The 21,989-nt window shown below is 38.5% G+C and overlaps 1 protein-coding gene across 5 annotated transcripts in view; it reads right to left on the bottom strand.

The window, feature by feature from the left end:
• Positions 1-10,433: 10,433 nt before the first annotated feature.
• ADAMTS20 (ADAM metallopeptidase with thrombospondin type 1 motif 20) overlaps positions 10,434-21,989 on the bottom strand; it is an 84,443-nt gene continuing 72,887 nt past the window's right edge. For 2 of the 5 annotated variants that reach the window (XM_086884662.1, XM_086884663.1), the window contains exons 30-39: positions 21,134-21,307; positions 18,492-18,662; positions 17,645-17,845; positions 17,381-17,510; positions 17,132-17,226; positions 16,938-17,032; positions 16,368-16,501; positions 15,491-15,582; positions 12,780-12,884; positions 10,434-12,170 (exon numbers count right to left, since the gene is read on the bottom strand). In XM_086884662.1, coding sequence (XP_086740788.1) covers positions 12,081-12,170; positions 12,780-12,884; positions 15,491-15,582; positions 16,368-16,501; positions 16,938-17,032; positions 17,132-17,226; positions 17,381-17,510; positions 17,645-17,845; positions 18,492-18,662; positions 21,134-21,307 — 1,287 coding nt within the window. In that variant the 3' untranslated portion in view covers positions 10,434-12,080. Of the gene's footprint in view, positions 12,171-12,779; positions 12,885-15,490; positions 15,583-16,367; positions 16,502-16,937; positions 17,033-17,131; positions 17,227-17,380; positions 17,511-17,644; positions 17,846-18,491; positions 18,663-21,133; positions 21,308-21,989 lie in introns of those variants that run through there. The other 3 variants (XR_015285617.1, XR_015285618.1, XR_015285619.1) reach the window with 3 other exon arrangements.

Genomic DNA, 21,989 nt, shown 5'->3' with positions numbered 1-21,989 from the left:
GAGCCTGATGAACTGTTTTCCATAAAGCCAGATCAAGTGGCGTGGCTGATAGCACCGAGTTGCAAAGAGAACTTTTCATCAGTAAATCTGATGTTTTGCCCAGGATTGATAGCTAACCCAGAAGCCTGCTTTCACATCACTGATTTATGCCTTTAAAATAATGGCACACACTAAGGTTTTACAGGCTTCTGGAAACATAAGCCAAAACTTCCCCAGCTGGATGCCAAAGACTGCACATTTAAATAATGTTTGCAAAGGCCATGAGAATAGCAGATGCTTAAAAACAGGGCATGTTTATTTATGTGTTGAACATGGGTTTAGGCATCTAGCTTCTTATATGAAAATTATACAAGTGTGAATAGCCCACTTCCAGACAAGCGTGGTTATGCTTGTGATCATCTGCTTAGCTCCTATGCAAAACCATGCTGAAAGTGGGTGTAGACAGCAGGAACTAATAGAGCATGGTTGTGGCAGCAGGGGAGGGCAGGATTTCCTCCACCACCAGGTTTCAAATGCAGCATCAAACAACAGCAGAGGTGTGGAATGTAGAACATGAGGAGGCACCTGCATGGGAATTTACCATGGAGCAGGTATGGGACGGAGCTTTCGTGGCATTCGAAGAAAGAGATACAGAGATACAGGGAGAGGAAGAGAGAGACAGAGGGAGAGAATAACCCTTAAAATTAGACTTAAACTGGGAAAATGATAAGTCATGCTAAGCTATTACTGCCGAGGACAGGGCTGTCCCCAAGTTCAAACCGTTGTACTTGCTGCCACTTACACTGCCATCAAAGTGTGCTTTTCCAACTGGCTGCATTCCATCTCCCAGTTTAGGAGTTGCATATTGCTACAAAAAAATCTGACTGAAACTCATATGTAGTGTTAAAAATCATGAGCTTATCACAATCAGCCTGTGTTGGTTGTGGCCAAAATCCACAGGACAGAGATTCACAGCAAATGTCTTTGCAGTGCAGAGGGTGGGAGGTGAGATTTTGGAGGTGATCTAAGTACATGCCTCAGCAGGGATGATTTTTCTGCACGGGCTCACGTGGGTGCACCATGTCTGATAGTCAAACAAGCTTGTTTGGAACTAGCTGAGCGTCTCTGCACACCCCTGTTTTATCACAAAAGCTTTGGCTCCTGAATGCATAAATAATTTTTAAGTGGTACTTCTGGCTAGAAATGGAATCTATTTAAAGACCAAGTTCGTACTTAAATCACTGAGAATTAGATGACTGAATACCTTTGAAAATCTGGTCATGTGGCTTTCAAGCCACTGAAATGCCTCTGTAAGTCTCAGCCAAAGGATTAATTTGATCTTGTCACCTATTGATAAAAATTCACAGGTACAGCTAGGAATGCATTTTCTCCACAAGCTTTTGCAGATACCTGAAAGGCAGGAGCCATTCAGTCTGTTAAACTCAGCTCCCTCATCTTGACCAAAATAAAGAGCTTGTAATTACATTGTCCCTTAAGAATGTAATTTTTATTGTTTCTAAAACAATAAGACTCTGAGAAACAACTGTTTCTAATCCTGGACAATACTTTTACTCTTCAGAGACCAGCAGTTTATAGTGTGGAATACTTTCTCCATCTCCAGTACCCAGTTTGAGGGCACAACTTCCAAGAGGCAAATTCTGCAGTTCAGACCCCATTCAGGTTCCTCTGCTTGCTCTAAGAAGCAACTATCCCAAACTGACCATAGTTAAATATAAAAAAAAAAATAACTAATAAAATATTTTGGGACTAAGTGTAATGAAGAGCGTTTCCAGCCCTCCCTAGCACCTCACTTCTTCTAGAACCTCCCTTCTTCCCCACCGTAATTGCTCCTGGTCTTTCCTCTGGAGAGCACTGTTCTTCAGTGCCTACCTTTCTTATGCCTAATGTACTGTGCTACTTTGTCATGCTTAATTCAGAAAGGAAGGAATTTATGGACCAAAAGACCTCACACAAAAAGAAATCAGAGGGAAGGAGGGAGGGAAAGGAAACAGTCTGGCAAAGGGATGGATCAGAAGCAATAAAAGCACTTTTCCTTCTCCGGCATCTAGGGATCTTGTGATTCCTAATGTGGAAGGACTGAAACTTGCTATGTAATCTTGGAGTTAATTTAAAATACAATCAAAGTACTTAAAAAGAATGAACATCTGCCAAATGAGTAAGCCATTAAAATATGCCCAAAGTATATTATCTAAGTAGACTTTAAGGCAACTGCATGGTAGAAAATATTTGGAATTGCCAAGTCTGTACATAAAACAAATCAAAATGTTGTGTTATTAGAATTGTTTTGTCACCATCTTGTGGGGCATTAGGGTAACATCTAGCTTACTCCTGATTTCAGTTTGTGGGTTCAAGGTGTGCTGAAGAAAATGGTGAGAAAGTGACTGCTCTAATATTACACAGGTGTAGTATGCTCACCATACTGCAAAATTTCAGATCACTTCAAGTGTGCTCTAGGGTTCCTGCAGCTTTATTGTGCTGCTGAGAAAACTTTCCAGTTTGCAGGTCAAATACTTCTCTCCAAGGGTTTATGCAGATTCTTATAAAATCTGACACAATAATGAGGGGAGAAAAAACAGATTGCTAATGTAAATAACTATGTCTTCTCAGAGAATGTCTCTGTTTCAGCCAGCTGATTTCAAATGGTTTCCTCAAGCCCTAATTTATTATTTCAAATTCAGAAACTGTGCCTAGTCTGAAGATGCTTAAGAAATATGCTCTCTCTCTCTCTCTCCATTGGTCCAAGCAGTTGGTGTCTGATACAAGCTTTTCTGGGTAAATGTGAACCAGATGTTTCCCAGACCTAATTTGTGAACTTTTGTGAACACTGAGGCAGAGCAGTAAAGGGCCGTCTGGGTAAGTGTTCTGCTCCAGGCACCCTTCAGTGCTGCAGCACTTTTCTTCTGGTGCTTGGCCACCAAAACACAAACCTCCCTCTCTAGGGCCACTGAACAGCACCCAGCAGAGCAAAATATATTTGTAGTGAACAAACACACCATACTGTGTGTTTCTAGGAGAGGTGCCAAGCCTGTGTGGGCTCATTATGGCAGTCCCTCTGTGCCAGCTCTGCCCATGGAAACCACCTCACAGCCAGCCTGCTACTGCTGCTGTGATAGCCAAGGAGACCGTAGCTGAGAGGTCTGGGATAGATAAATCTGGAGTCAGATTGTATTTCCCAACTATTAATAAAACTTCTCTTGAAATAAAAGTAGAGGATCTGGCGCCACTTTGTGTTATTTGAAACCATGAGTTCCCCCTCTCCCACAATCTGCCAGAATTACAGACTCTTCTGCAACTTCTTAAAAATTTGAGATGTTTTTGTCAAGGGAGCATCCTCCCCCTTCAAAATGCACCCAGGGAAGTTTAGTGTTCCAATTTAACATTGCTGTTTATGAGAGAGGGAAGGCTGATATTGACCCAGCACAACACCATACACTGGAAATATATTAGCAAGAGTTTCATCACTGCATTCATCCCTCCTTTTGCAGCAAATGGAATGCAGCAAATCTCTAGCAATGATGCTCTGTGACCAAGATGAAGAGTGTAAGCTGTATGTGAGAGGAACAAGGAGAATCTCTTTGCTGTCAACCTCAAGGCTGCTCCTGGGCCAGCAAAAGAAACAAAGCTGGGACATGGGGTGACCTCTGTCTTGCTGACTCTGACTTTAAATTATTGACACATTTCTTGGTGCTATTTTGGCCTCTCCTGTTCTCCAGATAGTGCATGGGCACATTTTAGAGCAGCACGTGCCAGAGCAAGAAGGGACCCTGCCTTGGAGTGGGGGTTTACACCTATAGACATAAGGAAATGAACTATGTTGTGCTGTGTTGTGCTACTACCTAGTGGGGCAGATGTGGCCATCCACGAAGGCAAGAGTTTAATTAATTCCTGGCAAGACCTGTTCAATATTTCTTGTCTGTATTGAGTCACATATTCTTGTTAAGAAGTACTTTTGACTGTAATGCAAGTATGCAGAGAGCTGGATGGGAAGTCATCAGATCATTTCCCAGATTTTAATGGCATGTTACCTTATGTCTTTCATTGCTCAGTGTTTTACAGTTCCCCTGTCCCAAAGCATCTGGCTATGTAAAATAGACCACAGATGTCAGATGGAGCATCTTGTTATTACAGTAATGAACTTGTGAAATTTCTTTCATGTAATAAATATTACAAGCAGTCAAGGATTCTAAACCACCCAACTCAAGATTTGAAGAAAGCGTCTTTCATATTTGATGTGTCCTTCTCTTTCCAGCAAGCTGAAAGACTGCTCCTGACCTGCTGCCTCCTGACCTTCAGCAGGGCAGAATGAGGTCTGTCCTGAGCAGAATGCAGCAAATACCCCAGAGCCAAGCTTTGGAGCTGCACACAGGACACCTGGGCTCATTGACAACACCTGCAGGAAGAACTGAGGTTGATTCTGGGGAGCCAGCTAGCAGTGCCCCTTGCTGCTGTGGAGGCATGAGCTCTGTGCTGACTGCTGAAGCCCAGGCTGGAAGAAAGCAGCTCCCTGCCTCCCACCTCACAGCCAGACCCTCACGATGACAAAGAATCAGCACATTATCACTGGAGAAAGGACAGGGTCAATGAGCTGAATGAGGATCACTTTCCAAAAGGACAACCAGGGATTTTATATATGTGAGGGAGATTCTTGGACATCCTCTGTAATTCAGCAAAGGGGATCATGCTATTTTTTAGGAGGAAGATATAGATTTGAGAATACCATCTGCAGGTAGGACAACCTGTCACCAGCATGCCAAGAGGTCGTTTTAAATGCCCACATATTTATTATCCTGATATCTTTAGCACATACTTGGCATAACACTGGTCGCATCATTTAGCTTTGCCTCGTATGGTAAAGGCATGAAGTGAAGTAGCAGCACACTATACAGTTAGATCTTTAAAGCAAAATATGCCCTCAGATTTGCATGAGATTTCTGCTTTCAAAGCCAGTGATTCTTGTGTAGCTACAGGGAATTTAACAGGCATCCTATCAAATAAGACAGAAGTTTCAAATAGCAACTCCCGATGAAAAAAATACCACAAGAGTAACTGTGTTACACCATTTATTTTCTATCACATTTTGAAAAATAACAATTTTGAAAAATTATCATGTGCTTTGTCCTGAACAAAATGCTAGAGAAGGTATATGGCCAGGAACAAACATCCAAAAAAACTCCAAAGCCTGAGGTCTCAAGCATGAGGAACTGGATCCTTATACAAGATCTGTGCACCAGTGCAGAATTACATGGGTATTATTGGGATTCAGTGAAGGGATAGAAGTATGCTATGGTGACTTGTGGAATCAGACCCAGAAGTCTTGTCTTATACTGAAGAGTGGTCATGACAATTCACATACATTTTTTTGTAATGTACCACCTTACAAAGAAGCACAAACAACTTTGCCAGCTTGGTTCTCATGCTTGGGCTGGCTTACGCCTTTTGATATAGAAAATGCCACTGGCTTGATCAAGGATGTAAGTGTGGGGGTGGGTAAAAATATTTAAGTACAAAAATACCTGGTTGCTTGAATGTGTGTTTCTCAGGCAATATCATTAAAATAAGAGACCTCACTTTTTCCAGCGAGTAAAGCAGAAAGAAAATTTTTTAAGAACTAATGTCTGCAGAAGAATTATTTTTTGGTTAGAAAAGTCAAGCACACTGGAGAGGTATGAAATAATGTTTGCAGTGTACAGAACAAAACAGAGAGAAAAAGTCGCTGAGCAGTGCAAAATTGCCCGTAGATACATTTTTTTAATTAAAATTTTATAGTTCTTACAGCTAATATATAATTTAATATGGCAGTAACAACACAACACTGGTAACAATGGTGAGGGGGTTGCTTGCATATGGGCTAGGCAAGCTTTTCAGGTAGCCAGAAGCACATTTCCTTATTAAAGTCCTCTCTCTCCCTCTGCTACAGCAGGGTGTAAGTTACTGCTGGAAACAGTGCTCCACACTTCACTTCCTTTGCTGCTTGGGAAATACTCTGAATATTGAATTTCATATGAAGCAATGCTGTCGACAGCTGGTCAGAAAAACACATTGCAGGAGGCTGAGCTTCCAGCCCAAAGAGTATCTCCCTTTTTACTGCCTGCCTATCTGCTTTCTCCAGAGACCTGTCTTAAAATAGTTTCTCAGTTACTATTTGGCAGCATGATACCAAAAATTCACTTGTCCACAGAAGAAAAAGCAATGATGACTCTAATCCTGCCATGGAAGAGCAGCTTCTAGAAGCAAAATAATGTAATTCTTCGCTGTGCACTTTCTGGTCCTGCTTTTATGGCAGCACAAAGGTTGTGTGGTTTCCCTTTGAAATAGCAACTATGAATTTATTTCTTTTGCCTTCTTTCTCAGAAGTTAGAAGTGAAAATTTAGTTAAGGAACTGGAGACACTTACTGTTCTGGCAAATATAGTAATAAACCCAAGACAGAAAACAATAATTGAAGAGCAAAAGAATTCTTAGTAAAATACCTTGTAAACACTGATAAAATGGGCTACTGGTGGCTGCCTTCTTAGCCCTGTATGATTTGCAGAGCTTCCAGGAATACAAATGCTAGCAGGGCTGCTGTTTTCTTTACTGAGGTGTAAAATAAGCGTTTATATGACAAGTTTTTCTGCATGATGTTTTAAATACAAAACACTAAAAAGAAACTTTCTGCTCTCTGATTTTACAAGCACAAATTTCTATTTGTGTTCTGTGCAGCCACATTTTTAATTATTCCATCTTCCAAAAGTAAATAAAAAAACTCATGGAGAATGATGAACTGACCATGAATGCCATTACCATGATCAATAAATGACTGCTAGAGACAGGTGAAGTGCAAAAAAGGATTTCATCCTAGAAGGCACAAATATATGCTGCTGCTATGAATCACTCTAGTCTTCTGCAAACAGAAAATTCATGAGCTCTCCTTGAATGTTTCTTGCTTCTGTAAACCAGAATGCAAAATAAGCCCATACAGTTATTTCAAAAAAAGCCTTTCAGTATTCATAAATGAGGAGTTTCACTTTCCAAAACAAAATAGTAATGATGAGCAAGACAGAAATAGCTTGTTTTATTTCAGCTCTTCAGAGAGAGTCATTCCCTACCATTTACAGCTCAGATTCCATGCTTTGTTTAATTATGTAAATAAGATTTGAAAAACATATGTGGACAAGAAAGTTTTGTTGCAGGAACAGAGATAAAACATACACACAGATTAAAGAGGGAAACATTTGTTTATTGAAAAGGAAAAGGTTCTGGATGGCAGCACGGAGTCAGACATGAGACAGATGAATGCATGCACAGCTGTTCATGTTTAAAGGCAGAATATAGACATAAATACAGTTAGATCTCTGCTCTGCTCTGCTGCTACAGTATTTTTATACAATCAACTCAAAGGAATATCTATCATAACAGAACACAAGGAGAAATTTATCAGAAACAGAGCACAGATTGCTTTTTTAAAGCCAGGATGACCAAAGCCCAGAAAAGCCTCTCAAGCTATAGTATGGCAAAATAAACTTAACTGTCCAAAAGGAAACCACCTTCTGTGGATGGCAATATTAAATGTCAGATCCAACTCCAAGTCAGATATTTTGTACTTCTGTTTGAACAAAATGCAGGTACCCCTACTATCACAGTTCTGCTCTGTCTGAAGGAAAGCCTGCATTGTGAATCAGGAAAGCCCTTTAAAAGCAGTACTTTTTTTTTTTCCTGTAATCTATAAAGCTTATTTTCAAAGCACATCAGAAAGAGAGAGGGGCCCTCCCTCCATGTTTTCATGATTAGATACTGTGAGACCATCCTGAAAAATCATAAATGCTCAGGAAATTATGGCCAAATACTATAGGAGAGCAAAAGAAGCCATACAAGAGAGACCATAAGGAAGTCTATAGGATAGAAATACTTCCCCAGAGCTTCCTGGCCTTTAGAGGACATTATTTTATATTGGTTCTGCCACGGTGACTTCCAGTCATCACTGGAAGTATCATCAATATAACAAGTATCTGTTCAAGGCATTTAAGTGCAGCCTTTAGTATTTCATGGTTAAATTTCTACAAAAGTAGAATTATGGAAGTCTATCATATCATGAAAATTAATTCTTGAAAAATGCTTTGACAGACTTTGGTGTGCAGTAGGAAATCATTTCAATTGATAAATAAAGCCAACATGGATTAACTGCCAACATGGATTAACTGCCAGCATGGATTACTTTGAAATCTCAGCTGTGATGTTTATATATAATGTTCATTTTAATGTTCCTTATTTAAATATTCAGTTATCTTCCTTCAAAGATATTTTTGTAAATAGTTTTCCTTTGTATTTTGTAAGTTAAAATATTAGAGCATATTTCTGAACCACTTATAATTCAAGTTCAGTTTTGATAGCTACAGAACATCAACTTTCATGTATCTATGTTTCTTTATAGAAACTATACAAACAACCCCACATACTCCTTCCTAATCTTATTTAAAGCTTTGCAAGATGCAGAAATATCTTCCAAGACAGTAGTATTTTATTCATATTCTGAATTTCCCAGATATCTCATGTTTTACTGCAATAAAAATGCAAAGACACAGACCCCCTTCCTGCTACATGTAACTGTCATTTCAAATAGCCAATAAAACACAGAAGTTACACTGAACATATTCCAAATGGATGGAAAGAAAACCCCAAACCTTTCCTTCATCTTGTCAAGTATCTTGGATATCACAGCCTTTCAGTTAGATAAGAAAACACATGACTGTCCATCAGAAACCTGCAGAGATATGTAATGAAATCACTCACTCACAACTCAGTCACAACTCTTCCCATGAACATAGGGATGACATTGCACAATATACGTGTTCCAGATCAAACACCTGGGCACATCCTGCTTCTCTGCAGAGGGAGAGGGGCACAATGGACCAGGATGAATTCTGCTAGAACAGAGACCTCTTAGTGCACCCACAGCCAAAATTTCCATCTCCTCTGCTACCTCCCACAGATAACCTTTGTGGAAATACAAGTAGAAGATGTCTAGAGGATGAATTCATCAAGAGAAGTTCACAGGTACTGTCACATGACACATCAAGTGACATTTTGTTAGAGAAATGTGAGAAACAAGGTTTTTCACATCGAGTCTCTTTTTGGCACTTAATATTCAGATAATCATTAAATGTGTGTGTGCACACATTTGTGCACACATGTGTGCAGTTCTGTCACCTAATATGTAATGCTGCCATGGATGGGATTGAAAAGATCTTTGAAGCCATCTAACAAAGCATTGTTACAATCCTCTTTAGCTGTTACCATTTATTTTTTTCTCTATGGAATAGTGTTAGGGCAGTTAATCATTTCATTTCCCAAGCAGGAACCCAAGCAGGAGAGCTGTGTGACCGTGACCAGCCATGGGCAGCTCAGCACATGCAGCCCCAGGAGGTGGAGCTCAGAGCACTGTCAGGGAGCACTCTGCCACTCTGGCAAGAATCTTGGCTGCCCAATGGGATGGAAATTCAGAGCAATTTCAATTAAAGGATATGGAAACATCTTACTGCAAGTACAACCCATGAGTCTCTTTTTTTTGTTTGCATGGCCTCCTAACATGTCAGCATCATCAAGTCTCCAATTTCTTCAGAGCTGATCATCAGGCTCATGTTTTTCTTAAATTACCCTCAGGATAAAAAGTTACAAAGTTGAAATTGGGATGACTGATTAAGCCCTCTTTCCTCAAAAAAAAAAAAAAAAAAGAAAGAAAAAACCTTACACAGGCGAGTCACAAAATGTCAGAACATAATGATTACACTAGGGCTGAAACGAAATCAAGGGTATAAGAAAGAAAAGATGCAAAAAACTACAATATAATATAGTGCTGTTCTATGCAGAAGTTGAACCACATGATATAGAGAAGTACATAAAATAAAATACATTTTTACCCAAAAATAATTTTTATTATCCAATAAAAACATGACGTATTGAATACTGCATTTACTGCAATTACTGCATTTTCAGAGTGACTTTGTGGCAGCAGAGCTGAACACTTTGTAGCCTTTAAATGAGCTGAAAAGAAAAAAGTCCTCTTGAGGATAGAGGTGAACTGCAGTTACCCTCCTGCCAAAGCAGCAGGCAAGGGACCATGCTATAAAAGCTTGAGTTAGCACAAAGGGAAGAAAATTATTTCAGATTTCTACATTATTTCAGTTAACAATTTACAGGGCAACCCCCCCAAAAAATATAGCTAAATCTGGGAGGATAATTGGAAAGAGCAGACATGGAGTTCTTCCCTCTGAAGCGGGATTTGCTTCTATAGAAATTATTACTGTAACTATAACCTCCAGTTATGCCAGTACAAGTCAATGTACACCACTGTAAAGAAGAAAGTAATTATTCTGTGCATAAAGAACCTGAAATGTTTTTCCAACATTTTGTACTTAGAGTACAATACCAAAAAGAATCCAAACAAAAGTATCCTGGTACCATTCACGCAAGCATATTTATTTTATAAATATTTTATAAATTACAAGATTTTAATTGCAAATGTAAACACTTCTAGGAAAATAATGTTTTATAGTCTTATTAATGTTTACAACTATTATAAGGCACATAGTGCAAAAATACATTTCTGATGCAGAGATCACAAAATAATTTCCTACATGTGTTATCTTAAAAGAAGCTGCATACACTTCTGTGGTACAGTATTGTTTTTAATTAATACATATTGCTAATTCATGGCTAACTCTCTGTGGGTAAAATATGATATAGTTGCCACTTGATCCACCAATTGTACTGGCATGCAAAATAAATATTTGGTTTACAAAATGTATGGTCAGAAAAAGCAGGTATAGTTATCTGGTAAATTAGGTACAATAATATACATTATTATGCAGATAGAAAATTTTATTCTGAATACCTGAGAGATGGCCCTAAAACACATTATCTGTATATGCACATATTTCTACATTTCTTCTGGACTGTAAAGCAGTACAAACCCACAAATCAAAGAGCTAGATAATTGTTTAAACCTAAAACTCTTTAAACTCTATTTAAACTCTTGTTTAAATAGCAGAAGCTAGAACTGTATTTACAAACACTGAAAAATCAAATTGAGTCAAAGATGGACACCAAAACCACTGTGGGGATTGATGCTGCCTCTGCCCAGATTTTTCACTAAGGTTACTGAAAATTATGATGAATCAGACTTTGAAGGGCGCACACTACAGCCTTTACTAATGTGCCATCGGCCAGGGTAAAGGAGTAAGATGGATACGGAAAGTGTTTAAGCAAATATATATTTGTGCAATTATACACAAATCCAATGGTAAACAGAATACACTGCTTTCACAGTATACTTGGATGAGAGGTGAGGATTTAAAATCAGGTTTTGAAGCATTTTGTTTCCTTATTTTCTTTTCCTGTAACCACAGCAAACCTAAGACCTGATGTTTAATGTGCTACAGAGACTACAGAGGCGAAACCACACTTCTCAGCACTACTGCTAGATTTTGAGCACCACAAAGAATATAATGAAAGGGGTAGGGAAAAATGCTTTCACTGACAGAGAAACACACAGATCAATAAAACTATCTCAAGCATTTTGGCTATGTACTTTTCTGCTGTAAGTTATTGACAGATCATCCCAACAAGTTTGCACAAAATTGGAAGTACTTGAAATGACCTCTTCATATAACAGTAAAACTTTCCTTCCTATGTTTTAGCACAATCTATCAAAAAGATCAGTAGAGTACAAATTTTACTGAATACTGCATAAAGAATTATACTGGTAAGTTACAGGTAAAGAATTACAATTATGGTAAAATTTAGAATGTTACCCATGGAAGTAATCCCAGTGCAATTTACCTGTTAGTATAGACCGTACTTTGAATAAATGCTTCTCCTTTAAAACCTGAAGGTTTCTGATTGTGATTTATGCATTTGCTTGCCCACAAACAGATAATACAACCTTGAGTAAATCCTGAAGAAAGCAGGAGTTCTTATTAGTGAACATTACAGTAATGAGCACTACAGACATAAAAAATATAAAATATACATATACAGAGCACCTACAATTTGAACCTAAATGGCAAATGTTCTTGCTTTGATGTTCTTAGTTCATCAGAGTTCTCACTGTATTTGAAGCTGGAGACCGATAACTGTGTTAGGAACACATTTTCCACAAAATCCTCCACATCTTCCAAATATTTTAGTACCATCCTGGGAATTAGACAAAGAGAAGAGTCAATCAAGAAAGCGAAATCACAGCTGCTCAAAAGGCTTCTCAAGGTTTGTACACAACAGACTTTTTGACAAATCATACCTAGAAACACTAAATCAAGAGACAGCAGTATTAGCAAAACAGGAACAGAGATCCCTTTATCACGACCACTCTACACCTTGTTCCCAGGCTTATCATCCGATGTTGTCTTAAACCATGCACACTTACTGTTCTTGCTTAACTGGTCTTTTGGTTTCCTATGCTAATAAAGCTGTGAGTAAGCACCAAAAAGGATCATCTTGAACCAAATGTGGAGGGTTGGGTGTTGTGTTTGGGTTTTTTTAAAAGCATCTTCAAGGCTTCTCATAAACCAAATCAATACAACAATAACCTCTTCACATCAGTTAAGAGAAGGGTGGGCAGGGAGTGCTGATCTGAATTAGATACTGGACAGTGTGATTAGACATTGCTGAAGAAGACTTAAGTGGGTCAGAGACTTTGAATGCTATTTCTGATTCACAAAAATCACTGTAGCTTTCACTGCAGTCAACACTTGCACCTCTTGTCCAAGCCATAAGAGCAGGTAAAGGAAAACAGCGTTGACTCACATGAGATTTGTGTATGTCAGCAGTTGCATAGTTGCCCTGAGCAATCCACCTCACTGTACTGGATAATGTCAGACCTGTGCCAGACAAGTTAATGCTGAACTGTCCCTAGGGGAAAAAAAAAAAGAAAAGAAAAAGAAAAAAAGGAAAATTCAGAGCTGAGTTCAAAACACTAACATATTTTACACTGGCATATTTGCACATGTCTCTTAGGATATGTCTAAACATTAAGTACTCAAAGGTGTGTCCAAAATATGGGCTGAATATGCTGCATTTTGCCCCATCTATGGACATTCACAACACAAAACCAAGTTATTCTGCAATAAGCACCAGCTGTGCATCAGCTGATCTGTAGCATCTGAGTGTGAAGACAAAACTAGCACCAGAAAACTGAAATTATTTTTGCCTTTCTACAAATGAAATTTTAATTTACAAGAAGTACAGACTTGCAATAGGCAAGAATGAAGCTGGTTTTCTTGAAACAGTATTTCTTTTTTAAGTTCCTGAATTTTTTGGAAATAACTTGATCAAAACATACTGCTGTCTGTAAAGACAAATCACTTCTTAGACACACCTGATTTTCAAATGTTTGCACACCATCTAAGCATCATCATCTTATAGTGTTCCATTTCTTTTTCAGTATAACAACACAATTGAACAAGAACATAAGTGGATGTTAAAATAAATAACTATATTTTTAAGTGGAATATTTTGCAACACAAGCCATTCACAACAAATATAGAAGCTATTGATTATAAAACGTGTGCCTACACAAATACAGATTCTGAAAACCAGCTTCAGTCAGTTCCTATGAGAATAGGGAATATATTAAAAGTAACAAATTGCACTACCAAACGAACTGAGATACAGAAAATTTTTAAATTGCATTCACAGAGAAGCTCAATATGCTACAAAGTACTACCTCCACAAAGAGCCTAATGATTAGTTCAGGCAGCACTACAATCAGAAAACTGCACACCTCCACATTATTCACTAAAAGCCTGGATTTCTGTATTCAGACCTAGTAATTTTTTATTGCAAATGGTAACTTCTGTGTTTTATTGCTTAATAATGTCATACATATATAAATATATATAGCTTTTATTATAATGATTCACTTAAATTCTTTTGAAAAAAATCAGTTATATTGCTCAGTATGGCATATTTATTTTGAGAGCACCTATATGTAAAGTTGCTGTGCTTACAGCAGTCATGTAACTCAGGATGATCTAATAAAAACTCATATGGATAGGGTAGGTTGTTCTTCAAGTATCCACAAAGTGGAAGACTTCCAGTTAATGAAGGAGGAAATTCATACAAGTGGTGTGGAATGATTTCCACAATTAACAGTCCCAGAGTATCTTTCACAGTGATATCATTTTGCAAAAATAAAGGAGAAATGCTATTGCAATCACAATGACAGCTCAAGAGCTGTCTGAGGTATCATACAGCATATGCAAAGCCAGATCTCAAGGACTAAAAGCACAGGAATGGAAGCCTTTTGACTGTTAACTTCAGTCAGAACTTATAGATGGAAATGTGTCAGTGCCAAGCCATGCAAGCAGAATCACCTCCCAACAGAAGCTACACAGGGCAAACAGATTTGTATCGTACTGCACCCGCAGGATTTGCAGGTTGAAGGCATCCAATGCTGTAATGAACTTCAACAGTTTTCTTGTCAGGGGCCTAAGTCTGCCAAACCTAGGCACTTCATTTGTACATAAATTGCACATAAATTGTCTCTAGCTGCCCTTGGCTGTGTCCACCCACACAGCTGATCTTAACCAGGAGAGATGGACAACAGGGATTCACAACCAAGCAAGCGTGAGCCAGTCAGTCTGAACTGCTTTATAATCAGTGGAAAGAAATTCACTTCCAGAGGACAGCTGACCTCATCCTAAATTGTCTAACAGAGTAAGATAAGCTGAAGTGTTTTCTAAGGAATCCTGTTCCTGCCAATGGGCTCCAAAGGTTGGCTAGCTCAGACTAGGCTATGTCTGCATCATCAAGGACAATGCAGACCTGTAAAGTAAAAAATGACCCAGAGAGCCCAATGTCTGTAGACAGTGCACAAATCAGGGATTTATCTGGGACTAAGTCTCCCCTAGTCCCATGGACCGAATCCTCAATAGCATTAGAGTGTATTAAGATCCTTCTTCTGAAGCTCATTTTTGGCTTTAGTTTCATCCAGAAAGGATCTTGTCCATGTCTGTCAAACCTACTCAGTGTAGAACACTAATCTAGACACAACAGTGCATATAGAAATTTTAAAGTAAACTGCTAAAAAATACTGATTTCCTCTGGTAGTCTTCAAAGACATGAAGCATCAGGAGAGGAACAGAGAAAAGAGAAGAAAAAATTATGCAGGATTATAGTAAAGTCACTAGAGAACATAGAATGAGAAAGCATTAGAGGAAACAAAGGGTACATCACATCCAGAGGGAGGAGGAGCAATACATGAAACACACAGAAAGCTGGATCCACATACATGGAGCCTACAGGGAAAGGGTGTAGAAAACAATTTCAGGGAGAAATTATGACAGGGGGATGGTGGAACAGGAGAGGAGAGAGTAAGAAAAAAAAAACTTATTAATGTTGTACACTGACCTCACAGAATAGGAGATTGGTTTAGAACCTTATACATATAAGCAAGTCACACATATTATTTTCCTCTCTTATGTAAACATTTAAAGGGAGTAAGAAATCATAAATACCTGTGGACATCTGGCTGCACTGTAGCAATCTCCAGCTGTAGCAAATGGTACTGCTCTCCCAAGTATAGTCTGAGCAAAAAGAAAATCTGTGGCTAGAAAACAGAAAATTATTCAACACAAACTGGTGCATTTGAAGTTCAGGAGGAAACAGTGAAAAGTGTGAACATGGGTATTTTATCGTTTGCTTTGGGTGGGGATTTTTGTTTATTGTTTGTTTGAAAGGGATGTTGTGTGTTTTGACTTGAGAAACAATGGTTTGAATATTGGTTATTGCACCACTAGTCCAACCTACAATTCCAGATTTCTCTCTGAGATATGAGTGGGCTAGGAGGAAGATGGATGTGCACCTGGACACTGCACCAAGTGAGATGGTTGTGGGCCAACTGCCAGCTTCAGGCAGGGGCTTAAAACACTGCAAGTTTCCCTGTCAATTTATTTAGTATTTGTCAAAGTCTGAGAAGGGACTAAGCAGAACACAGAAACAAAGACTTTCACAAGAAAAATAAGCTGTGGACTAAAATAAAATTAAATAATGGGAACAAAACCTTAGAAAATGAAGGTGGCTCACATATAAAATATGAATCTGTGAAATTCATGCCACTTAACCACTTGGGACAAATTAACAAGGCACAAGGTAAGTAGTGGTGCTTGTTTTGGTTGTTTTTTAGTTTTTTTGGGGGGGGGGGGGTGTTGTTGTTTTTGTTTGTTTTTCCCTTTGAAATTGACATTGAATTCTTAAATTAAATAAGAATTTTGTTTGCCCCAAGATGGCACAAGTGGATCTGTAAGTGGGTCAAAACAGTAATTTGGTAATTGTGAATTGTGAATACAATTTCAATGCAATGCTCAAATTGGCTAAAACTAACAAAATGCTTACTTTTAATTTGCATAGAAGCTACATCAAATCTTATTTTGCTAAAAACCGTGAAGCCAGCTGCAAGGTAATCATTTCGACAGGCACAGTCTTGCCTTCTGCTTCCATTGAAAGGACATTCATATGGATTCTGCAACCTAAAGAATAGCAAATATTTATTTTTACTTTTGATATTTTTCCTAAACATAATATCATAGTGAAAAAGAAGTGTATTGCTCTATGCCAATAGTACATGTATTAATTTATATATATTAATTTATTATTTAATAAAAATATTAAACAACATTTACTGAACAAGAAGCACAGCTTTTAATCTTGTCTCAACTGAAACACTAATGTGGATCAACTGAAGTCACAACAGAAAAAAATTATAATCATTTATTACAACTAACATAATTTCAGATTGGAAGAATCTACATTTCTGTATGTGTGCTCATATGCCTGGATTTAAAACAGAAAATCAAGCAAAAAAAAAATCCCACTCATATTTCTCACAAAAAGTAGGCATTATTTTATTCTTTTATTTTTGAAGGAATAAATGCACTTCACAAAGTTACAAAACCACTTCTGTACCTGTATCCATATACTTCAGAAAAGTTTTCTGCTTCACCTTTTACCAATGTCAAATATTCTTTGGGATTCTCTAAGTGCATGCCTGAACAATAAATCTGGGAGAGAAAATGCAACCCTTTAGCAAAATCTTTATTAGAAAAGTGTTTTTTCATAAAAAATATGGACTCATAAAAACTTATAAATATTAACAGTACCTTTATCATCCTTCCCTTAATGTTAAGTGGGTATTCACCATCCTTTCGAATCCCTTTTTTAATTTGCATATCTTTGCAGGTGGTAAGAATTTCACCTTCAAAATGAATGATTAAATCATATTAATATTTCAGGAATGGAGCTTAGTTTTAAGACTTAATTTTGCATAATTGCACTCCAAATATATTTATAGCTTTAATATAAGTAACCTGGGAAAACATTAACTGCATCAAATCACAGCTATCACTTACATTCTTTCTGGTGGCAGATCTTTCTGGCATCTGGTTTTAAACGTGGCAGGCACAAGTCACTAGATAAACCATTTTCAGTCATACACTCTACCGTCCTCTGCTTTATCCCCACTCCACAAGATGCTGAGCACTAGACATAGATAGCCATTAAGACTTAGTTTAGAAAGAAGCAAGTAATGAACATCATTATGTCAGCAAGTTATTCTTGGCATTTATTCATGTTAGAGGAAGCTATAGAAAACGAGCTTGCACATCTGTACTCACTTTGGTCCACTTCCCCACTGTCCACGTAGCTGCCTGTGAACATCCTTTGACATTACATTTATAGATGTATGGGGATGGCTCTACCGGGCACTCTCGGTACGCTACAGTCCGAAGGCCATGGACGTGCCGCCTTTGAACAGAACGGATTCCAACACAGTACGTGATCCTCTGCTGGTAACCAAACCTACAGCTTCCTGAGCACTAAAATAAAATCCCCAAGCACAGACATTATTTCTGTGAAATTTTTTGTGACATTTCTGCAGAATTGCATTACAGGTAAGTCGTCTCTGATCCTTGCTCTGACAAAAGCCTGTCGTTGGAGGCGTGCCACCTTGGGCTGGAACATCAGTGCACAGAAGTAAAGGTCTGCAACAGTTCCATGTGCAAGGAGCCACAAAGCCCCATGGTGCCCTTTTCTCAGAGGTTCCAGAGTCATTCCCCCTCAGCTGTGATATGTGCACAGACATGCACACACAGGCAGGGCAGATGAACAAGGGAAACAAAGCACTGATCAACCACTTCACTGAAATCAAGGAAAAGCTTTTTGGCTACTTCAGTGAGGTCAGCTTGCAAGAGAGTTTCCTGGAAACCAGTGAAGGAATCCTGCTGTAGGGGCAACTCTCCTCTAGGTGGAGATGGTACGGGCAGTTAAGGGAGGACTCCTAACAGCCTCAACAATAAATCATGGCTGACTTGAAAGGTCAATGTGGAGAAAGTTTAGACAGCCATGTTCAAACGCAAATATACTTCTTTTTTTCCTCCATGCATGTAACCTACTTTTACAGCAATATAACATTCTTAAATGTAAAGATATATAAAAGATGTGTGAGCAGTACAATTAGAGTACCTGTGACAGTTCTCCTGTGAGCACAACATATTTAGAGGGAGATAAGCTGCAGGTTTTGGATGATGGAGGCTTTGTGGTAGGATCACAGAAGCTTTCATCCACTTGGAGCTGGTTCTCATTCACACATTTAACTTTCCGGTGTATTTCCTTTCTTCTAGATGATGCTGAGCACTAAAAGTGAGAAAATCAATCACAGTTTAGCTAGACATTTACAGAATGAAGTTACTTACTGATTGCCACACACCAGCAAAACCCAGACAGCAATACCTTTTTACATCTGTTAACAATGTCAGACTAAATAATTCATTGAATTAGTCTTTTACTCTGTTTTCAAAGTTCATGTACTTCTAATCAGCTGAAAAAAAAACTATAGCATATAATAACAATGTCACTGTTGGGTGAGACAGAGGAGAAAATTAAAATTTCAAGCCACGATGATAGGTTGAGTGGAAAAGCCCTTCCATATGAAAAGGAAAGAAACAGAAAAGGATTTCAGTGACATATGAAAGGAGTAGGTTGGTCCTGAAAACACAACGAGGAAGAGGGAGAGGGAGAGGGAGAGGGAGAGGGAGAGGGAGAGGGAGAGGGAGAGGGAGAGGGAGAGGGAGAGGGAGAGGGAGAGGGAGAGGGAGAGGGAGAGGGAGAGGGAGAGGGAGAGGGAGAGGGAGAGGGAGAGGAGGGAGAGGGAGAGCAAACTGCCTATTAATCAAGTCAGTGCCAGTGCCAGCTTTGAGCAGCAGTAGTTTTTGAGCCTTTTTCCTGAGGATCCTCAGATGTCTCCCTATGGCAAGCTAGTGGAATGATGAGCCATCACCTCTGCCAGGACAGGATAAGAACCTTGCTTCCACCAGAACCCAGACAACTGGAGCTACAGACTAAGCAATATATACCAACAGCACTTCCCCAGATATGGGTACCTGTCCTAAGGTGACTTTCAATGGCATGGAGCAGCTCAGAATATCAGGCATATAAAGAATAATCCAGTCAAAAGGTAATGGGGACAGGCAGAAGATTTCTTTTCATGATGGAAACTTTATATCTTAACCTTAAGGCCTTCTTCTCCTTAGGATAAAAAACGCTTCACCCAGTCTACTGGCTGCAAACTGGAGCAATGCTAGATCTGGATATATTTCTGCTGTGCTGTGACTGGTGAAGTGAGGAAATGACACAGAAGCACCCAGAGCCAAGACAGCTGGGCAAAACATTACAAGTTTGGTGGAGTACATCCTGCACCAGGAGTGACATGCAGATGGATAAGCATTTGACCTATTAACACAACATGTACAGGGCTGTGTATGAATGTGGTGAGAGAAGGGAACAGAACACAGGAACTTCAAGAAAACAGCAATATACATGTGGAAGAAGTTATGAAATAGCTGGAGAATGTACTGAAACACAATATGTTTGTAGTGGAGTGTTTCAAACACCCAGCTGAAATACACCAGTGTTTGCTGGCAAAGGAAAATTCACACTCATTCCTTGAAAGTGTTTATTTGTGCTAAAAGTGCATTCCAAACCACTTCCACTTATTTCTGATTTTGACAGCTACATATGAGAACAGAACACTTGAAAGAAACATGTATTTGTCAGCTTCCCCTCAATATAGCTTAACAAAGGACTATACGTGTTTGAACTGCATTAATATAATCTAGGTTTTGCTGAACACCAGCCAATGTTTTACATATTAACAGCTGTCACTTCTGTAGCACTGTGTCCCTGAGACTTTAGTCTTCATATTTAAAGGAGCTTTCCCTAGAAAATTTAGCATGGCAGATTATTAATATGACACAAAGGCACAAAATGGCTTTTTGCTTAATGTTAAAGCCTCTTCCGAACACCATTTCAGGTATTACACATAATTTTTGTTTTTTCCCTCTTCCCCATCTTTATATGTTTGCATGTTTGCAAAAATAACAAAAGTTATTAAATTTTTAGCATGTAGAAAATAGTAGTTACACCTTCAGAAACGACAGCTCTCTCCTGAAGGCATCTGTAGATTTTCTATAACATAAAAAAGCATTTTTGGTAAGAGAATATTGCATTTTATTTTCTTATCTTGCTTCCTCTTTGGTAGGAGAATTATGATATTTATTTTGCTTCTTTTCTTTAACAAGAAAAAATGCTTCAAGTTTTTAAGATGTTTTAAATCTTCCATACAGAAATAAATACTGTCGTCCAAAGATTTTACCTCCAAGGTGTTCACTTCCACATGACATTACTTCTGCATTTCTGTTCTTAAAAAGCTGCTTTTTAAAAAGATATTTCATAATAAGGATTTATTAAACATCTATGTCTATCTTTCTATTAAAAAATATGTAGAGAAGTATGTAGAGACAGTCCTATCAATAAGTACCTGCTCAGAACTCTACCAGACCTTTTGTCTAAAACAATAGACAAACAAATCATATAGAGATTATAAAAAGAGAATATAAATAAAGCCTTTGACATTTTTTGTCACTTTTAAAGTTTTTCAAGCTTGACCTTCAACATTTGCAGCATGGTCATTTGTTATTCTGCAGCTACTAGAAATGCATCCAAAAGTAGGGGGGGGAAAAAAAAGGGGAAAAAAGAACAGAAACCCAAACTTACTATGCCATATTACATAACTCAATTAAGTCATACAAGTTAGAAACCTTACTTACATTTTGCCATTCGTGTGCCAGCCAGTGGTAGGGGAGGCAGGCGGGCAGGCGGCAGTGCCTGGCGCTGGCGGGGCGCACGTCAGGGCTGCACATCGCGTCACTCACCCGCCCCACGCCTGGCACCTGACAGGAGATGTCCCTTCGCTGAATCCCCACTCCACAGGATACAGAACACTAAAATTGATCAAAATTAGTTGTGCCACTGTGAAACGAGACAGCCCCCAGAAGGGAGTACAGCTGTCATTAGAAGTTCTTTGGATATTATTTAAAATATACTCCACAGCCCTTGTGATACCAGTACAATACCTGAAGAAATTTATGTTGAAAATGCAAAACTACAATGAAAACATTTTAAAAATACAGAAAATAATTGCATCTGAGGTACCTAACTGAGCTCTCTGCCTGCTTTAATTCATGATAGGGGCAATCACTATAGGCATATATAAAGCAAAAGTTTACATTTTTGCAAGATCAACAGTTGAAGGTCTGAGTTTATATCTTATATTTGTTAGAGACTGACAGTCTTGTCTGCTCTTTTAAAATGCAAACACTATAATAAAAGAGAAAACAATTTCAGTGTTTCAGGTTAGAAAATCTTGCAAACAGTGTAATATTCTGAGGACATTAATTTTGCAGGTAGTACTAAGAATTTTGAACCCTGAAGAGCTGAAATGCCAAATGCCTTTTTTTCCTTTTCCCTGGCCAAAGGAATTTCACTATACCACTAATGCCTACTGAGATAAACAGCCCCCTTTTAGCCCAGGCAGAAGCACAATTATGTCCCAAAGCCTACCTAAAGCTCAATCATAAAGTTCATATTGTTCTATTAAGCCTGGCCAAAAAGTGGAGAGTGTTA

The sequence above is a fragment of the Cyanistes caeruleus genome, chromosome 4 (assembly GCF_971803275.1).
Source record: "Cyanistes caeruleus chromosome 4, bCyaCae1.hap1.1, whole genome shotgun sequence".
Taxonomy (NCBI): Eukaryota; Metazoa; Chordata; class Aves; order Passeriformes; family Paridae; genus Cyanistes; species Cyanistes caeruleus.
This window is presented reverse-complemented; position numbering and strand designations above follow the sequence as displayed.